This window comes from Bombina bombina, chromosome 1 (genome assembly GCF_027579735.1).
Source record: "Bombina bombina isolate aBomBom1 chromosome 1, aBomBom1.pri, whole genome shotgun sequence".
NCBI lineage: Eukaryota > Metazoa > Chordata > Amphibia > Anura > Bombinatoridae > Bombina > Bombina bombina.
This window is the reverse complement of record NC_069499.1, coordinates 715707525-715727322: the sequence shown is the minus strand read 5'-3', so window position 1 is coordinate 715727322 and position 19798 is coordinate 715707525. Positions and strand designations below refer to the sequence as shown.

Genomic DNA, 19798 nt, shown 5'->3' with positions numbered 1-19798 from the left:
TCTTGGTACTTGCTCAGTCTTTACATTTAGCAGAATCTCATACGAATCGACTTGTGTTGTTTCTTCAAGATCATGGTTGGAGGATCAATTTACCAAAAAGTTCTTTGATTCCTCAGACAAAGGTAACCTTTCTGGGTTTCCAGATGGATTCAGTGTCCATGACTCTGTCTTTAACAGACAAGAGACGTTTAAAATTGATTATAGCTTGTCGAAACCTTCAGTCACAATCATTCCCTTCGGTAGCCTTATGCATGGAAATTCTAGGTCTTATGACTGCTGCATCGGACGCAATCCCCTTTGCTCGTTTTCACATGCGACCTCTTCAGCTCTGTATGCTGAAGCAATGGTGCAAGGATTACACAAAGATATCTCAATTAATATCTTTAAAACCGATTGTTCGACACTCTCTAACATGGTGGACAGATCACCATCGTTTAATTCAGGGGGCTTCTTTTGTGCTTCCTACCTGGACTGTAATTTCAACAGATGCAAGTCTCACAGGTTGGGGAGCTGTGTGGGGATCTCTGACGGCACAAGGAGTTTGGGAATCTCAGGAGGTGAGATTACCGATCAATATTTTGGAACTCCGGGCAATTTTCAGAGCTCTTCAGTTTTGGCCTCTTCTGAAGAGAGAATCGTTCATTTGTTTTCAGACAGACAATGTCACAACTGTGGCATACATCAATCATCAAGGAGGGACTCACAGTCCTCTGGCTATGAAAGAAGTATCTCGAATTTTGGTTTGGGCGGAATCCAGCTCCTGTCTAATCTCTGCGGTTCATATTCCAGGTGTAGACAATTGGGAAGCGGATTATCTCAGTCGCCAAACGTTGCATCCGGGCGAATGGTCTCTTCACCCAGAAGTATTTCTTCAGATTGTTCAAATGTGGGAACTTCCAGAATTAGATCTGATGGCGTCCCATCTAAACAAGAAACTTCCCAGGTATCTGTCCAGATCCCGGGATCCTCAGGCGGAGGCAGTGGATGCATTATCACTTCCCTGGAAGTATCATCCTGCCTATATCTTTCCGCCTCTAGTTCTTCTTCCAAGAGTAATCTCCAAGATTCTGAAGGAATGCTCGTTTGTTCTCCTGGTAGCTCCGGCATGGCCTCACAGGTTTTGGTATGCGGATCTTGTCCGGATGGCCTCTTGCCAACCGTGGACTCTTCCGTTAAGACCAGACCTTCTGTCACAAGGTCCTTTTTTCCATCAGGATCTGAAATCCTTAAATTTAAAGGTATGGAGATTGAACGCTTGATTCTTGGTCAAAGAGGTTTCTCTGACTCTGTGATTAATACTATGTTACAGGCTCGTAAATCTGTATCTCGAGAGATATATTATAGAGTCTGGAAGACTTATATTTCTTGGTGTCTTTCTCATCATTTTTCCTGGCATTCTTTTAGAATACCGAGAATTTTACAGTTCCTTCAGGATGGTTTAGATAAGGGTTTGTCCGCAAGTTCTTTGAAAGGTCAAATCTCTGCTCTTTCTGTTCTTTTTCACAGAAAGATTGCTATTCTTCCTGATATTCATTGTTTTGTACAAGCTTTGGTTCGTATAAAACCTGTCATTAAGTCAATTTCTCCTCCTTGGAGTTTGAATTTGGTTCTGGGAGCTCTTCAAGCTCCTCCGTTTGAACCTATGCATTCATTGGACATTAAATTACTTTCTTGGAAAGTTTTGTTCCTTTTGGCCATCTCTTCTGCCAGAAGAGTTTCTGAATTATCTGCTCTTTCTTGTGAGTCTCCTTTTCTGATTTTTCATCAGGATAAGGCGGTGTTGCGAACTTCTTTTGAATTTTTACCTAAAGTTGTGAATTCCAACAACATTAGTAGAGAAATTGTGGTTCCTTCATTATGTCCTAATCCTAAGAATTCTAAGGAGAAATCGTTGCATTCTTTAGATGTTGTTAGAGCTTTGAAATATTATGTTGAAGCTACGAAATCTTTTCGTAAGACTTCTAGTCTATTTGTTATCTTTTCCGGTTCTAGAAAAGGCCAGAAAGCTTCTGCCATTTCTTTGGCATCTTGGTTGAAATCTTTAATTCATCTTGCTTATGTTGAGTCGGGTAAGACTCCGCCTCAGAGAATTACAGCTCATTCTACTAGGTCAGTTTCTACTTCCTGGGCGTTTAGGAATGAAGCTTCGGTTGACCAGATCTGCAAAGCAGCTACTTGGTCCTCTTTGCATACTTTTACTAAATTCTACCATTTTGATGTATTTTCTTCTTCTGAAGCAGTCTTTGGTAGAAAAGTACTTCAGGCAGCGGTTTCAGTTTGAATCTTCTGCTTATGTTTTTCGTTAAACTTTATTTTGGGTGTGGATTTTTCAGCAGGAATTGGCTGTCTTTATTTTATCCCTCCCTCTCTAGTGACTCTTGTGTGGAAAGATCCACTTCTTGGGTAGTCATTATCCCATACGTCACTAGCTCATGGACTCTTGCTAATTACATGAAAGAAAACATAATTTATGTAAGAACTTACCTGATAAATTCATTTCTTTCATATTAGCAAGAGTCCATGAGGCCCGCCCTTTTTTTGTGGTGGTTATGATTTTGTATAAAGCACAATTATTCCAATTCCTTATTTTATATGCTTTCGCACTTTTTTTCTTATCACCCCACTTCTTGGCTATTCGTTAAACTGAATTGTGGGTGTGGTGAGGGGTGTATTTATAGGCATTTTGAGGTTTGGGAAACTTTGCCCCTCCTGGTAGGAATGTATATCCCATACGTCACTAGCTCATGGACTCTTGCTAATATGAAAGAAATGAATTTATCAGGTAAGTTCTTACATAAATTATGTTTTCTGCCCCATGCAGTAGTGTGGAAAGTGAAAGACTGTTCAACTTAGAGTCTAACCTCCATACAAATGTCAGATTGATGTTATATAACAGCCCTACAACCCAATTGCATTACCCCTTTAAATTTAATATTTTATTGTAATATTTTTTATTTATAAACATGTTCAGTGAACTTTGTGACATAATGTCTTTTGAATTACAGTCCTTTATAATAATAAAGAAGGAATCTTAAATAATTAGTCTGTATTGTGCTTGGTAAACTGTCACAAAAAAAGTATCGGTAATTGGTATCGGTGAGTATTTGAAACCAAGTATCGGTACTTGTACTCAGTCATAAAAAAATGGTATCGGTGCAACCCTACTTTATAATATCACACACTTGTGTGCTACTGCTCTGCTATAGCTTATGCATAACGTGACTTATATTATTAATGTCACATCATGCATAAGCTATAGCAGAGCACTAGCACACAAGTGTGTGATTTTATAATAAAGCACTGAGCTATGTGCCACTTATGCCCAGGGCATTACCAGGGTACAGAGGGTAGTGCATGACTGTAATAGAATATGAGACCAGAACACAAGGAGCATGACCACCATATTATATGTTTAACGTAACACCTCACCAACCCCAGATCTTCGATTCAGTCACTTAGTTTAAATTTTAAAGATATTCTTTGCTGCAATGCTGCCTACTGGTGCTGCTCCTTTTTCCCGCTCTCTAGCTCTGTCCTGACTCCTGTACAGTGCCTTGCTGGCTCCTCCCTCTTCCTCTTTCTGCCGCAACGTGACTGGCTGGAACTGGAGGGAGCATATAGCAGCATGGAGTGGTGCTGCGCGGTAGAGCCGGCACGTGTGGTGGGTGCGGGGGTTCAAATGGAGCATGGGGAGGCGCGCTGCGCGCAGCACGCATATTTCTCAGAAAGCAGCATGATTTGCAGGCAGCGCGGGCTAAAGGGGCAGCTGCTTTTAGCCCCACAACAAAGACTTGGCCCGGGGCAGCTGCCCCTTTTGCCCCGTGTTAAAGACGGCCCTGGATTCAGATAGAACATACCATTTAAAAAAGTTTCCAATTTACTTCAATTATCAAATTTGCTTTGTTCCTATGCTATTCTGTATTGAAGATATACCTAGGTAGCCATCTGGAGCACCACATAACAGGAAATAGTGCTGCCCTCTAGTGCTCAAGCAAAGGGATAACATTATTGCAAAACTGCTGTCATATAGTGCTCCAGAAATGGGCCAGCTCCTAAGTATACATCCCTGCTTTTCAACAAAAGACACCAAGAGAACAAAGAAAAATTGATTAATAGAAGTCAATTACAAAGTTGTTTAAAATCACATGCTGTATCTGAATCATGAAAGAAAAAGGGTTTCTTATCCCTTTAATTTGTAAAGAGGAAAAATCTGAAACCAAATTTTCACAAGAATATTAATAGTTAATATACTTCAAATTAATTTTAAAAAGTCTCAAGATTGAGCTCAAGCATTCAGTAAAATACGGAGAAAAAAAACCTATAAATATTTCTGGACTAGAAGTACTGTATGCTGTAAGCAAGAGTGGAGAGATATTCCTAAAGCAAGGACAGAGAGACTGATAGCTTGTACAGTGAGCATTTCTAAGCTGTCATTTCTACCTAGTACTAAACAACAAACTAATTGCACACACCACATTTACTGTTGTATTTTATTTATTTATTTTTTTCAGTCAATTAATTTCCACAAATAAACAGTAACATTTCATTAAAGCTTGCAGAAATGTTTTGTTTAAGTTTGTTCACTGCAGAGGTTGTCTTTTCATTTAGAAAATCAAGAATATATATATTATACTGTACATCAAACTGAATAAGCACAACAAATAAATCCTAAAGAGCTTACAAACTACGGGTACAAACATTCTATATAGCCTATGTATGTACCCCTTTAAATGATGTTTTGAAAAGTTCTGCAGCACTGGTCAATAGAGCAGATGATAGGGAAAAGTTCATTCACCAATGTACAGTATATAGTATTGTTATATCTTCAAATTAGCTTTATAACTGTGCACAATATTACTTAAACCACACTATTGGATCAGTGCAAGTATATATAGTTTGACTGTTCTTATTAGCAAAAACAATTGCCATTACAAAGGAATACTGTTTTGTAAGCTAAATGATGATTCTGGTTTGAAAAGCTAACAATCTACAGGACACACATTTCCTTCTTAATATGAGGAGAGTCCACGACTTTATTCCTTACTTGTGGGAATTCATAACCTGGCTACCAGGAGGTGACAAAGACACCCCAGCCAAAGGCTTAAATACCTCCCCCACTTCCCTCATATCCCAGTCATTCTTTTGCCTTTTGTCACAAGAGATTGGCAGAGAAGTGTCAGAAGATACAGAATAGTTCCTTATGGAGGGTATCTACCCTTCAGAATGGGACTGGAGTTTTGAGTAGTCTTGTCAGCCTCTCATTGAGATCATTGATGAAAGTTAGGGTCTGGAGATGCAGGGAGAGTCTTTCTGCAAACCCATCCAGACTCGTAACAGCTCCTAAGCAATCAGTGTTGATGAGTTTCACTGACTGCTTCCATCACTCAAGTCCATGTCAGGAGCGATGCTACAAGACTGTCAAACTTGAGAGGCTGTGTTTCTGTTCCCCGGCATAGATTCCGGTAAGATCGTTTCATTTTTTATACACATATGATAATGCAAGAAGACAGGGTCACAGTGTGGCTCCTTTTATCTGTATGGAATCAAGAGTTAATATCTCCGGAAGGTGATTATTGAACAGGGGGATTAATCACATAAATTATTTTATTATGTTTATGCTGCGACATGTGTGAGATGAGGCTCAGGCAGCTGTGGAAAGTACAGGTTTACTTTTGTTTTTGGGTAAGCTGTTAGGCTTGGCGTGCTTTTTCCTACAGCAGGGGCGGTCCTGCATGGCGCACCATGTGAATAGGTGGTCACACTCATTTTCTTGTTCCTGACCATGTGGTTTAAGGAGATGAAGCGGTTTTTCTGTTTGACCTGGGTCATAGGAGGTGGTGAGTGCCCCAACCATTGGGGGAATAAAGGTGCCATTTTATATTGTTTTCTATAGTCCATTTTATAAGCGCAAGCTATGGAGGAATCAGACTTAGGTAAAGAGGGAGTACCCTCTAACGTATCAAATACCTGTCTATATTGTGAGGAGGCCGCGGTATACCCGCCTGCTCAATTATTTTCCACATGCCTTGATAAGGTAATCGTGTCAAGGAAAGTCAATGGGGCATATTTATCAAGCTCCGTGGAGCTTAATACCCCATGTTTCTGGCGTGCCTTCAGGCTCGCCAGAAACATAAGTTTTGATGCAGCGTTCTGAAGACCGCTGCTCCATAACCTATCCGTCTGCTCTGAGGAGGCGGACAGACATCGCCGGTAATCAACCCGATCGAATATGATCGTATTGATTAACACCCCCTACTAGCAGCCGATTGGCTGCGAATCTGCAGGGGGCGGCATTGCACCAGCAGTTCACAAGATCTGCTGGTGCAATGATAAATGCCCAGAGTGTATGCTGTCGGCATTTATCGATGTGCGGTGGACATGATCCGCAATATCGGATCATGTCCACTCGCACCTTCTTAAATATGCCCTAATATGTTTAGTACCACTGAGCCGTCCACCTCTGAGGAGTCTTCGTCCCATGAGGTGCGCACCCTACAGTCCTCTCCTATTACACATGCAGCTTCCCGTAGCACTCCTGATCCTCCGCCAGACTTCACTGAACAGTTACAAATGGCAGTGTCTGCATCCTTTAGTGCTTTACCTCGCCCTGCTAAGCGCAAGCGAAAGGTCAAATATTGCTATCCTTCCCAGGAGTCATCTGCTAGCTTATTGGAGTTATCGGATACAAGATTATCAGTTGATGAAGATGCCTCTGAGGATGCTCTTTCTGGGTCAGAATCTGCTGTCTCTAAGCCTCCAGCGGCGGAGGAACCACAATCTACTATCCCGCTTGAGCATAATTTGTTGTTTAAAGAGCCCATGGATAAGAAGATAGAAACTCTGTTAAGAAAGATGTTTCAACATACAGGATATTTGTTTCAACTGGCAGCAGCTGTTGCTGCAGTTGCTAGAGCGGCTACCTACTGGTGTGACTCCTTATCTGAGTTGATCAAGGTGGAGGGTCCCCTTGATGTGATCCAAGAAAGAATCAAGGACTTAAGGGTGGCTAATTCTTTTATTTGTGATGCAAATATGCAGATTATTCGCCTGAACGCCAAGGCTTCAGGTTTTTCTGTTCAAGCCCGTAGGGCACTCTGGCTGAAGTCATGTCCACAGACCAAGACTCCAGCCAAAGTCAAGACTTCTTTCCCTTCCATTTAAGAGAGAGATTCATTTTAGTCCAGGCCTGGACTCAATTATCTCCACGGTTACTGGAGGTAAAGGTGCCTTTTTACTGCAGGATAAGAAGATCAAACCTAAGGGACAAGGTCCTAATTTTAGTTCGGATGAATCCCAACGTCAGCATCCCTCCGCAAAGCCTGAGCAATCCAAGGGAACTTGGAAGCTGGCTCAGTCCTGGAATAAATCCAAGCAGATTGGACTTCTGTTTGGAAATCAAATGTTAAACCTAAATCTACTTATGTTCCATCTTTTTCTATATCCCCAGAGATACAGATTTTTTGCAAGATGGTTTGTAAAGAAATCGAACAATTGCCCATATACAGGACCAAACAAAACCTTAACATCAATGAAATTAATGCATTAAGAGAGATAGAATCATGGCATGATGTTTTAATCAAGCCATCGGATAAAGGTGGGAATGTGGTCCTTTGGCCACAACAAATGTATATGGATGAGGCCAAAAAACAATTATCTAACTCTGCTTGTTATAAACAGTTGATATTCAACCCTCAGAGCTCATATCTTACTCAATACAACCGAATGATACTAAGTGCTTGGAAATCCAATATAATATCTAACTCAGAGAAAAAGTATCTGATAAAGGACAACCCTAAAATTGCCACTTTATACTTTCTACCGAAAGTGCACAAAAACTCCTCAATACCCCCCGGAAGACCTATTGTGTCAGGCAATGACAACTTAACAGAAAATGCAAGCAAATTTGTAGACTTGCGATTGAGAGAATATCTTACGAGTATACCCTCATATGTACGTGACACAATGGAGGTACTGCAGCTGTTACAAAACATTAAACTATCTGAGGATATGTGGCTAGTCACAGCGGACGTTGAGTCCCTGTACACAAATATAAAACACGAAGATGGAATTAAAGCCATTAAATATTATTTGGCTTCAAATAATAACGATAATAACTTACATAATGACTTTATAATCCAACTCTTGAAATTTGTCCTGACCCATAACTTCTTCACATTTAATGACAGGTACTACTTGCAAACCCAGGGTACCGCTATGGGTACAGCCTGCGTGCCGACATACGCAAATTTATTTCTTGGCTACTGGGAACTATTCTATGTATTTTCTAATGATCTCGAAAAATATACTGAACACATTCCAATGTGGTTAAGATACATAGATGATGTTCTTTTCATCTGGGAAGGGTCATATGAACAACTTGAAACCTTTATGAAGAGAATTAATGAGAATGATCTTAACATTAAACTAACTTTTGAGGCTAACCAACAGGAGATATGCTTTTTGGATTTAAAAATATTCAAAAATAATGAAGGATTCATCAATACCACGATGTTTAGAAAAGAAACATCAACTAATACTCTCTTACATCACTCCAGTGCTCATTCTCCAAGTATCCTAAAAGCTATACCGTACGGGGAATTTCTGAGACTTTGTCGGAACTGTACCACCAATGAGATCTATATACAGGAAAGTGTAGCTTTAGCACAAAGACTAATTGCATGTGGATACAGTAAAAAATCCATAAAAAGAGCCAAGTATAAAGCACTTAGGAAAAGTAGAGATGACTTACTAATCCCAAAAAGCAAAACGCTTCAAGAGTCATGCCCCAGGCTCATTACCACATATAATCCCCAGATGCCGCATGTTATCAAAATCATTAATGACCATTGGAACATACTTCAAAATGATGAAACTCTAAAGCCAATAATAGGCGACAGAGTCTCATTAGGATACAAGAGACCAAACAATCTGAGAGACAAACTGGTATCCAGCCATTTTGTAAGAACTGCCAAGAAAAAAGACACGAACCCAGGTATGTACCCATGTGGTACCTGTTCAGCCTGCAAATATGTTCTGAAAACCAAAACAATAACTAAAAAAACAGGACAAGTATATAACCTCCAAGCACATTTCTCATGTACCACCATAGGAGTAATATATGTACTCTATTGCTCCTGCCAAATGGCATACGTTGGCATGACGACAAGGGAGATAAAAACACGTATCTTGGAACATGTTTATATCATCAAATACGCCCAAAGAGATAAAGATAAAGGTAAAAAAATCACCTCTGTGGCCAAGCATTTCTTATCACACCACAATGGATCACCCAGAGATCTAAAATACACTGTGATCCAAAAAGCATCTCTTGGCATAAGAGGTGGCAACATTGAAAAGGTTCTATTAAAAATGGAGTGTAAATGGATATATCTTTTAAATGCGGTTAAACCCTTTGGCATGAATGACTTCAACAACTTTTTTGTATATATCTAGCTTCAAAGTTCAGAAATACATAGTACCATCATTATTTAAAATAGTGATCTCAGTACTGTATATTCACTTAATTGTGTGAGAAAATGTACATTTAGGTTATCCTTAGAACAACCCATATAGGATGTCAATTGCTAAACACCCCAGTTAATATACCAACCATCACACATGTATAATTCAGAGGATATTATTTAAATAATGTGAGATAAGGGACTTAATCCCAAAATAAATAACTATGTACTCTCTCCTTATCCAATATTTAGTTAAATAATATGCTAATCCACACAATATATATAAATATTATTAGTAATGGTTTTAGTCTTTCTTCTTTTATAAGGCACTTATAATTTGTCACTTACCAGACAGAATATTATCTTTCCCACATCTTTTGTCTAATATGGGGTACACTATTGGCCCTAATCTATAGTTTAACATGAATAAGATTGACTATTCATGTTCATATCCACACCCTGCATATTAATTATGCTCCCTATTACACTCCCCCTTTCACTATATATATGCATCACTTCCCACTCCTATCTATGGCTATTATTAGCATAACATACTATTTTTTATTTCAATTTACACACAATACTGGTATTCTCAGTTCGCTGAGGTCACCGTGCACCCCCATTTCTCACAGTACAGATAGACTAACATATCTACATAATTCACATTAGGAATACACTGGAATCAAGTATGCACTGTATTTTCCCCCATCACATTTATATTTATATTTATTTTTATCCCTCACACATCATAGTTCCCACGTTTAACCCAATCACCTTTTGTCACACAGCACAATCGCTCTTCCTGAATGATAACCTATACATGGGTTTCTAAATAAAAATCCAGAGACAAGATCAAACTTTATTAATTTTTACTTATTGGCCTGAATGTTTTTCATGTACGTGGAGATTGGAATAACAGTGTCTAACTGAAGGTCAAATCTCAGGATACGCTTTATCTCACTGACAGTATATTAGTCTATAAATTACTTATACATTGGCAGATAGAAATATAGACAATGCAGTACAGTGTGAAAACTTAGCACACCACTGTATGCTGTCAGTATATTTACTGATTTGGTTCATAATCACTCCCAATGATTCCCAACAGTGTAACATACACTGGGAATATGATATTACATCATCTCACAAAGAATAATTACTACTCCGAACTATATTTTGGAATTAAAACATCAAAAATTATAAGATAAGATCCGATATGGCGATCAGTTGTCTAGTTGTTCACCTATCTGTCAGAACGCATCATATACACATTAAAATAATAGTGATTGGTTAGAGGCTAGACTATAGTTTGCTCTTTATCTTTCTGACAGTATGCAAAATAATGTAACCTATTAGATTTAGTCTAATACTTAATAGACGCATTATATATCAGCAAACAGAAATACTGACACTACAATATACTATGAAATTCTAGCATCCTTTCGTATGCTGTCATTTTATGCAGTAAACTGCCTCATAACCATTCTAAGAAACGTTGCATCCCTTAATGTGTTCGCTTACAAATTATATATTTTATTTATCTGCTTTGAAGAATACGATCTCAATTCTGCCATTGCGGTACGATACAATAATTCCTTATTAAGCATTGTTATGTTATGATACAAAGTAACTCTTAACTTTCAATGCCTTGTTTATAAGCCGCAGTGATCATCCAATCGCTACCACCTAACATACACACCCCCTGTTTACCTAGTAGTGACTGGTCCATTAGTAACAATACACACGCCCCCCTATTCACACTCCCTCATTACGCAACGCAATACCGGATGTTACTGTCCATTCTTATTATAGACTGACTGAGCAGCCAATCAGATCTATTCAAAACCGAGAGGGATAACGAATCAGGGGCATGAGGTGGGACAACTACCCACATAAATAACGCTGAGTAGCAGCGGCCCGCACCCCCTCTGAGGAAGCGTTCTGTGAAACGCGCGTCAGGGGTCCAGCAGGAGAAGCTAGTTCTCTCCTGTCTGTCGCTTTTTAACTGCTTGCCTAGTTTAAAAAAAGAACCTTTATCTACCTGAATATTTGCTGATTCCTGGTGCCTACTATTTACCTTAAAAATATAAGAATTTAAAAGTAAAATAGCCCTCGGATTGTAAGGGCTTAGCTTATCTTTCACTATATTGTTGTGGGCATCAGGCTAAATATATATAGCACTGTTCATTATACCAATCCTATTTAACTGGGTTTAAGTGTTTTTAACTCTTTCAGGCTACTTCTGTGTGAATGTTTGTTCCTAGTTGTTATAATAAAGTATTAAAGTATGAATGTAATGGAACATTTTAAAAAAATAGAGTAATTCCACATTTATATAATTAATTGGAGTTAAAGAAATTTATTTTTTTATGGTATTCTTTTCTATCAATCCTAAGTGTATTTTCTTTGTACAATTAGTATTCCTAGTTGTTTAGAACAAGAAGCCTGCCGAGTCAAAGTCGGCATGAAGGGGCAGCCCCCGATCTGGATCATGTAGGGGGCAGACTGTCACTCTTTTCGGAAGCTTGGTTTGGGGACGTGCAAGACCCGTAGGTCCTGGAGGTCATCGCTCAGGGATGCAGGATAGGTTTCAAGTCTCATCCACCCTGGGGCAGATTCCTCTTGTCAAACCTGTCTTCAAGGCCAGAAAAGAGAGAGGCTTTTCCAGGGTGTGTGAGGGATCTTCTGGGAGTCATTGTACCAGTTCCTCTGGCAGAAAGAGGTCTGGGGCACTACTCAAACCTTTTTGTGGTCCCAAACCTTTTTGTGGTCCCGAAGAAGGAGGGAACTTTTCCACTGATTCTGGACCTAAAGTGCTTAAACAAATTCCTATCTGTCCCCTCATTCAAGATGGAGACAATGAGGTCCATCCTTCCTTTCATTCAGGAAGGACAGTTGATGACCACGATAGATCTGAAGGATGCTTACCTTCATGTTCTAATACACAAGGAACACTTCAAGTTCCTAAGGTTTGCGTTCCTGGACCAGTACTTCCAGTTTATTGCACTTCCGTTTGGTCTAGCTACTGCTCCAAGAGTTTTTATGAAGGTTCTAGGGGCTCTGCTTGCGGTGGCCAGAACCAGAGGTATAGCAGTAGCACCATACTTGGACGATATTCTGGTTCATGCACCATCCTGTCGTCTGGCAGAAGACCATTCGAAGGCTCTTCTCTTTCTTATTCAATCTCATGGATGGAAGATAAACTTAGAGAGGAGTTCTCTTGCTCCCAGTACCAGGGTGGAGTTCCTGGGTACTATAATAGACTCCATATCCATGAGGATATTCCTTACAGACCAGAGACGTTACAAGCTAACTTCCAATTATCTTGCCCTCCAGACCTCCTTAAGGCCCTCTGTGGCTCGGTGTATGGAGGTGATAGGTCTCATGGTGTCCTGTATGGACATCATTCCTTTTTCCAGATTCCATCTCAGACCACTTCAGCTGTGCATGCTGAGAAAGTGGTACGGCGATCATTCGGATCTGTCTCAACAGATTTCTCTGGACAACCGGTTGAGAGAATCGCTCTCTTTGTGGCTCTGTCCATATTACCTGTCCCAAGGGACGTCCTTCTTGAGACCATCCTGGGAGATTGTGACTATGGACGCAAGTCTCTCAGGATGGGGCCGGTGGACTCGACAGGAATCTCTCCTCCAGATCAACATTTTGGAACTTCCAGTGATCTTAAATGCTCTGAAGACTTGGCCTCTTCTGAGTTCGTCCCAGTTTATCAGATTCCAATCGGACAACATTACCTCTGGGGCTTACATCAACCATCAGGGGGAACAAGGAGCTCCCTAGCAATGAGGAAAATATCTTGGTTTCTGGAATGGGCGGAGGCCCACAACTGCTCACTGTCGGTGATCCACATTCCGGGTGTGGAAAACTGGGAAGCGGATTTCCTCAGCAGACAATCTTTTCATACGGGGGGAATGGTCTCTCCATCCCAAGGTGTTTGCGGAGATTTGCAACAGATGGGGGATGACGGAGATGGATCTCATGACGTCCCGGCTCAATTCCAAGCTACCCAGATATGGGTTGGGGTCCAGGGATCCTCAGACGGAGCTAATAGATGCATTAGCAGTGCCTTTGGAGGTTACATCTGATCTATATTTTTGCGCCGTTACCACTTCTTCCTCGTGTAGTGGCCCGCATCAAGCAGGTGCAAGCATCAGTGATCCTAATTGCTCCATCGTGGCCGCGAAGGATGTGGTTCGCGGACCTGGTGGGGATGTCCTCATCTCCTCCTATGGAGGTTACCTTGTCGCAGGAATCTGCTGGAACAGGGTCCTTTTGTTCATCAAAATCTAGATTCTCTGACGCTGACTGACTGTGTGGAGATTGAACGCTTAGTCCTTGCCAAGAGGGGTTTCTCTGAGAGGGTTATCGATACTCTCATTCAAGTTCGTAAAACGGTTACGACCTACTTATTCTGGTGTGAAAAACGTGGATTCCCCTGGCATAAGGTCAGGGTTTCCAGGATTCTCTCTTTTCTCCAGGATGGCCTGGAGAAGGGCTTTTTCTGCTAGTTCTTTTAAGGGACACATTTCTGCCCTGTCTGTTTTACTGCATAAGAGGTTCGCTGAGCTTCCAGATGTTCAGTCTTTTGTTCGGGCTCTGACTAGAATCAGGCCGTTTAGATCTATTGCTCCTCCTTGGAGTTTAAATCTTGTTCTTAAAGTGTTGCAGAGGGCTCCGTTTGAGCCTATGCATGTAATTTACATTACGTTACTGTCTTGGAAGGTTCTTTTTCTACTGGCTATTGCTTCGACGCGCAGAGTATCTGAGATTGCTGCCTTGCAAAGTGAGCACCTTTACCTAGTATTGCATGCTTTTCTTCGTACTGGGTTGGGTTTTCTTCCTAAGGTTGTTTCAGATCGCAACATCAATCAGGAGATTGTGGTCCTGATCCTCCTCCTTCTATGGATCAGATTTGTAGGACGGCTACCTGGTCCTCCTTACATACCTTTTCAAAATTTAAAGTTTAAAGTTTTTGCTTCGGCTGAAGCAGCTTTTGGGAGTAAGGTTTTGCAGGCTGTGGTGCCCTCAGAATAGGGTCTGCCCCTCTTTTTACCCCCCAGTTTCATTCAGTGTCCTCTAGACTTTGGGTATATGTTTCCCACAAGTAAGGAATGAAGCCGTGGACTCTCCTCATATTAAGAAGGAAAACATAAATTATGCTTACCAGATAATTTCCTTTCCTTCTGTATGAGGAAAGTCCACGGCTCCCGACCGTATTTCTCCTATTGGTGGACCTAAACTTTAGTTTTTTTATTCTTCTGGCACCATTTATACCCTGATATTTCTCCTACTGTTCCTTGTTCCCTTGGCAGAATGACTGGGATATGAGGGAAGTGTGGGAGGTATTTAAGTCTTTGGCTGGGGTTTCTTTGCCTCCTCCTGGTGGCCAGGTTCTGAATTCCCACAAGAAAGGAATGAAGCTGTGGACTCTCCTCATACAGAAGGAAAGGAAATGATCTGGTAAGCATAATTTATGTTTTTTAGGACAGCTGAAAGGAAATAAACCCAACACTGCTGTTTCTTTTTGTAGAGAAGATGATCACTACCTGAACTACAGTCGGGAAAAAAATTACAGCTATGAGCGCCGGCACCGGCGGAGTCATGAGTCCAGTTGGGAGCAAGAGGACAGATCTAGGGGAGAGCAACGGCAGCGGGAGAGAGGGGAATCTAATAAATCAAAATCCTCAAGACGGTAAGTACTGAACTGTGCAATATATCACTGCAAGGTGTCGAGCTCAAAATATGAGAATAATATTCATTTACTTACAGGGACAGTAAGGTCAGACTTAAACTTTAATCATTCATATAGAGCATGTAATTTTATAGAGCTTTCAAATTTACTTCTATTATCAAATTTGCTTTGGTCTCTTGGTATCCTTTGTTGAAGGGAGAATGCCTAGGTAGACTCAGGAGTAGCAATGCACTACTGGGAGCTAGCTGGTGACTGGTGGTATTTATGCCTCATGTCATTGGCTTAACCAATGTGATCAGCTAGCTCCCAGTAGAGCATTGCTGCTCTTAAACCTGCCTAGTTATTTTCTTAAAAAAAGAATACCAAGAGAACAAAGCAAATTGGAAAGATTGTTTAAACTTGCATGCTTTGTTTGAATCATTAGACTTTACTCTCCCTTCTAATAATAAATGTAATTTCTTTCATAAAGGTGGTGAGAGTCCACAATACATTACTCCTGGCCACTAGGAGGAGGCAAATATTCCCAAAACTCCAAGAACTATTAAACCCTCCCACCTCGCTGGTATGCTAGTCTTATATTTGCCTCCACAGGAGGTAAGTGAAGAAATGATGTGCTGCAGAATCTTCGTTGATAGGGGTTCTCAGACCAATTTAAAGCCCATTTTCCCCCTACGAGAGCTAAAAGCGGAAAAGACAGAGGGGAGACTGGAGTATTGGGCAGTTAGACAATTGCTCCCAGGGAGGTGTTAGTCACATGCCTCGTGTCTCAGGGACCATTCCCTAAGTCTCCTCCCGGTTTGTTGAAAGTTTCAACTTGAAATACTACTTACATAGATCCTCTGCTGTGACGTACACAGCAGCACAGTAGAGTGGGTGCTAGTAAGGTAAGTAAAGACACTGTATATTCCCCCCCCTTCCTTCCCTCTATAAGTAATGAAGGAATCTATTGAACTAATCTCCTGGAATGTAGGGGGAATCACCTCTCCAATCAAAAGGAAAAGAATTGTTAATTACATGAAACGCTTTTCTCCAGATATTGCTATGATACAGGAGACCCATCTAAATTTGATAGAAATAGAAAATCTTAAGGTTGGGTGGATTGAAGAGGTGATTTCTACCCTTGCCTTTAAGGAAAAGAGGGGTTGCTTGTCTTTTTAGAAAAAAATTAGACTATCAAATACTCTCGCAAGATATTGATAAGGATGGTAGATTTTTAATAATAAAGATTTTAATTCAAGGTATGTGCTTTGTTATCTGCAATATTTTTGTACCTAATACATTTCAATTAGACTTCTGCGACTTACTATATATGAAACATTTGCAATATGTAGACTCCAACCTAATATTAGCTGGAGATTTTAATCTAACAGCTCAACCTCTTCTGGATAGGCTACATAATAAAAAAATCTTAACATATATAATAAAGAAGCAAACATTTCTCTTGTAAGATGTATCGAGTCCACGGATTCATCCTTACTTGTGGGATATTCTCCTTCCCTACAGGAAGTGGCAAAGAGAGCACCCACAGCAGATCTGTCTATATAGCTCCTGCCTTAGCTCCACCCCAGTCATTCTCTTTGCCTACTCTAAGTACTAGGAAGGGCAGAGCGAGTGTGGTGACAAAAATGTTAGTTTTTTTATTTCTCAAGCAAAAGTTTGTTATTTTAAATGGTACCGGTGTGTACTATTTACTCTCTGGCAGAAAAGGGATAAAGATTTCTGCAAGGAGGATGATGATCTTAGCACTTTGTAACTAAGATCCACTGCTGTTCTCACAAGGGCTGAAGAGTACAGGAAAACTTCAGTTGGGGGAACGGTTTGCAGGCTAAACTGCATATGAGGTATGTTCAGTCTATATTTTTCTAGACAGAATGTGTTAATTCTAGAAAAGGCTGGCAATATCCCCATGAGGGAAGGGTAAGCTGTATTCAGACACTTGGATAGGAATTTCAGCTTGCATGAAGGGCTCATTAGTTACTGGTGACAGTTTTTGTTTATTCAGTAAATGATGCAATTCTAACGTTTTTTTTTGAAGGGACTAAAGGGGTCATTGTGGCTTGTTTTAGGGTTTTTTAACCCACATGGTTAATTAAGACAATGTTTTTCAACCAGTGTGCCGCGGCACACTAGTGTGCCGTGAGAGATCCTCAGGTGTGCCGCGGCAGACTGACAACAGTGTGACATTTTTTAAATTTTGCTTGTTTTGATGTGACAGGCTCATCAGGCAGACAGGCAGGCATCATTTACAACCATGACATATTGACATTCATTCACAGACAATCATTATGATTGTTTGTGAATGAATGTCAATGTCACGTATAGTTTGTAGGAGGCATGGCATGACAGCGCAGTACGTGTGTGTGTGTGTGTGTGTATGTATATATATATATATATATATATGCTGTATTAGGCTACAATGTGTGATTTTGTAAAATTTTGGGATGGTGGTGTGCCGCAGGATTTTTTAATGTAAAAAAGTGTGCCATGGCAAAAAAAATGTTGAAAGTCACTGAATTAAGAGACACTCTGGTGTTTTTCTGTTAGGCCTCAAAACATTGAGTAAGGTGGGAGGGGCCTATTTTCGCGCCTCAGTTGCGCAGTTTCTTTTCCTCAGAGACATCTAACTGCTTCTCCAGAGGTTCCTGCTGTGTTTGAGGGCTGTAAAAGAAGTTTTTTCCCCCACAAATCGTTCTGAAGGGCAGGTAGGCGCCACAGCAGAGCTGTGGCAAGGTGCTGAAAGTCTTTTTTTACCGGTTTTGACGTTTTTTCAATCCGGTTTTGCCATTAAGGGGTTATTTGTTTATTTGCATAGCTGTGCAAAGTTACTAAGGCTGTATGATACTACTGTAAAAATTTTGTTAAGTTTACTGCTTTTTTACACTGTTTTGCAGAATTTGCGCAGCTTTTTTTCTCTTAAAGGCACAGTACTGTTTTATTTCTAAGTGTTATTTACTTTGATTACAGTGTTTTCCAAGTTTGCTTGTTACATTACTAGCCTGTTTAACATGTCTGACACCAAGGAAAATCCTTGTTCAATATGTTTGGAAGTCATTGTGGAACCCCCTCTTAGAATGTGTCCCAATTGTACTGATATGTCTATAAACTATAAAGAACATATATTAGCACTTAAACATAGAGCAATAGATGATTCTCAGTCAGAAGTGAACGAGGGTTCGCCATCTAGCTCTCCCCAAGTGTCACAACCATAACGCCCGCACAATTGACGCCAAGTACCTCCTAGTGCGTCTAATTCATTTACTTTACAAGACATGGCAACAGTTATGAATACAACTCTCACAGAGGTTTTATCCAAACTGCCTGGTTTACAAGGAAAGCGGGACAGCTCTGGGTTAAGGAAAAATGCTGAGCCGTCTGACGCTTTAGTAGCCGTATCTGATATGCCCTCACAATGCTCTGAAGTAGGGGTGAGGGATTTGTTATCTGAGGGAGAAATTTCTGATTCAGGAAAGACGCTTCCTCAGACAGATTCTGATATGACGACCTTTAAATTTAAGCTTGAACACCTCCGCTTATTGCTCAGGGAGGTATTAGCGACTCTAGATGATTGTGACCCTATAGTGGTCCCAGAGAAATTGTGTAAGATGGATAAATACTTAGAGGTTCCTGTTTACACTGATGTTTTTCCAGTCCCTAAGAGGATTGTGAATATTATTGCTAAGGAATGGGATAGACCAGGTATTCCGTTCTCTCCCCCTCCTGTTTTTAAGAAAATGTTTCCCATATCTGACACCATGCGGGACTCGTGGCAGACAGTTCCTAAGGTGGAGGGAGCTATTTCTACACTGTCTAAGCGTACAACTATACCTATTGAAGACAGTTGTGTTTTCAAAGATCCTATGGATAAAAAAATAGAGGGTCTCCTGGAGAAGATTTTTGTTCATCAAGGTTTTGTTCTCCAACCTATTTGCGTGCATTGTTCCTGTAATTACTGCAGCTGCTTTCTGGTTTGAGGCTCTAGAAGAGGCTCTTCAGATGGAGACTCCATTAGAGGAAATTATGGACAGAATTAAGGCCCTTAAGCTGGCTAATTCTTTTATTACAGATGCCACTTTTCAACTGGCTAAATTAGCTGCAAAGAATTCAGGTTTTGCCATTTTAGCACGCAGGGCGTTATGGCTTAAATTCTGGTCTGCTGATGTGTCATCTAAATCTAAACTTTTGAACATCCCTTTCAAAGGAAAGACCCTATTCGGGCCTGAACTGAAAGAGATTATTTCAGACATCACTGGAGGGAAAGGTCATGCCCTCCCTCAGGATAGATCAAATAAGATGAGGACCAAACAAAATAATTTTTGTTCCTTTCGGAACTTCAAGAGTGGTCCCACTTCAGCTTCCTCTGCTGCAAAGCAAGAGGGGAATTTTGCCCAATCCAAGTCAGTCTGGAGACCTAACAAGGGTAAACAGGCCAAGAAGCCTGCAGCTGTCTCTAAGACAGCATGAAGGGGTAGCCCCCGATCCGGGACCGGATCTAGTAGGGGGCAGACTCTCTCTCTTTGCTCAGGCTTGGGCAAGAGATGTTCACGATCCCTGGGCTTTAGAAATTGTGTCCCAGGGATATCTTCTGGAATTCAAAGACTCCCTTCCAAGGGGGAGATTTCACATTTCT

The 19798-nt window shown here is 40.7% G+C and overlaps 1 protein-coding gene across 1 annotated transcript in view; it reads left to right on the top strand.

Moving 5' to 3' along the window:
- Positions 1 to 19798, top strand: part of LOC128639521 (pre-mRNA 3'-end-processing factor FIP1-like) — a 160245-nt gene that overhangs the window by 119553 nt on the left and 20894 nt on the right. Inside the window, exon 6 of the mRNA XM_053691664.1 lies at positions 15010 to 15171. Within this exon, the coding sequence (XP_053547639.1) occupies positions 15010 to 15171 (162 nt within the window). The remainder of the gene's footprint in view (positions 1 to 15009; positions 15172 to 19798) is intronic.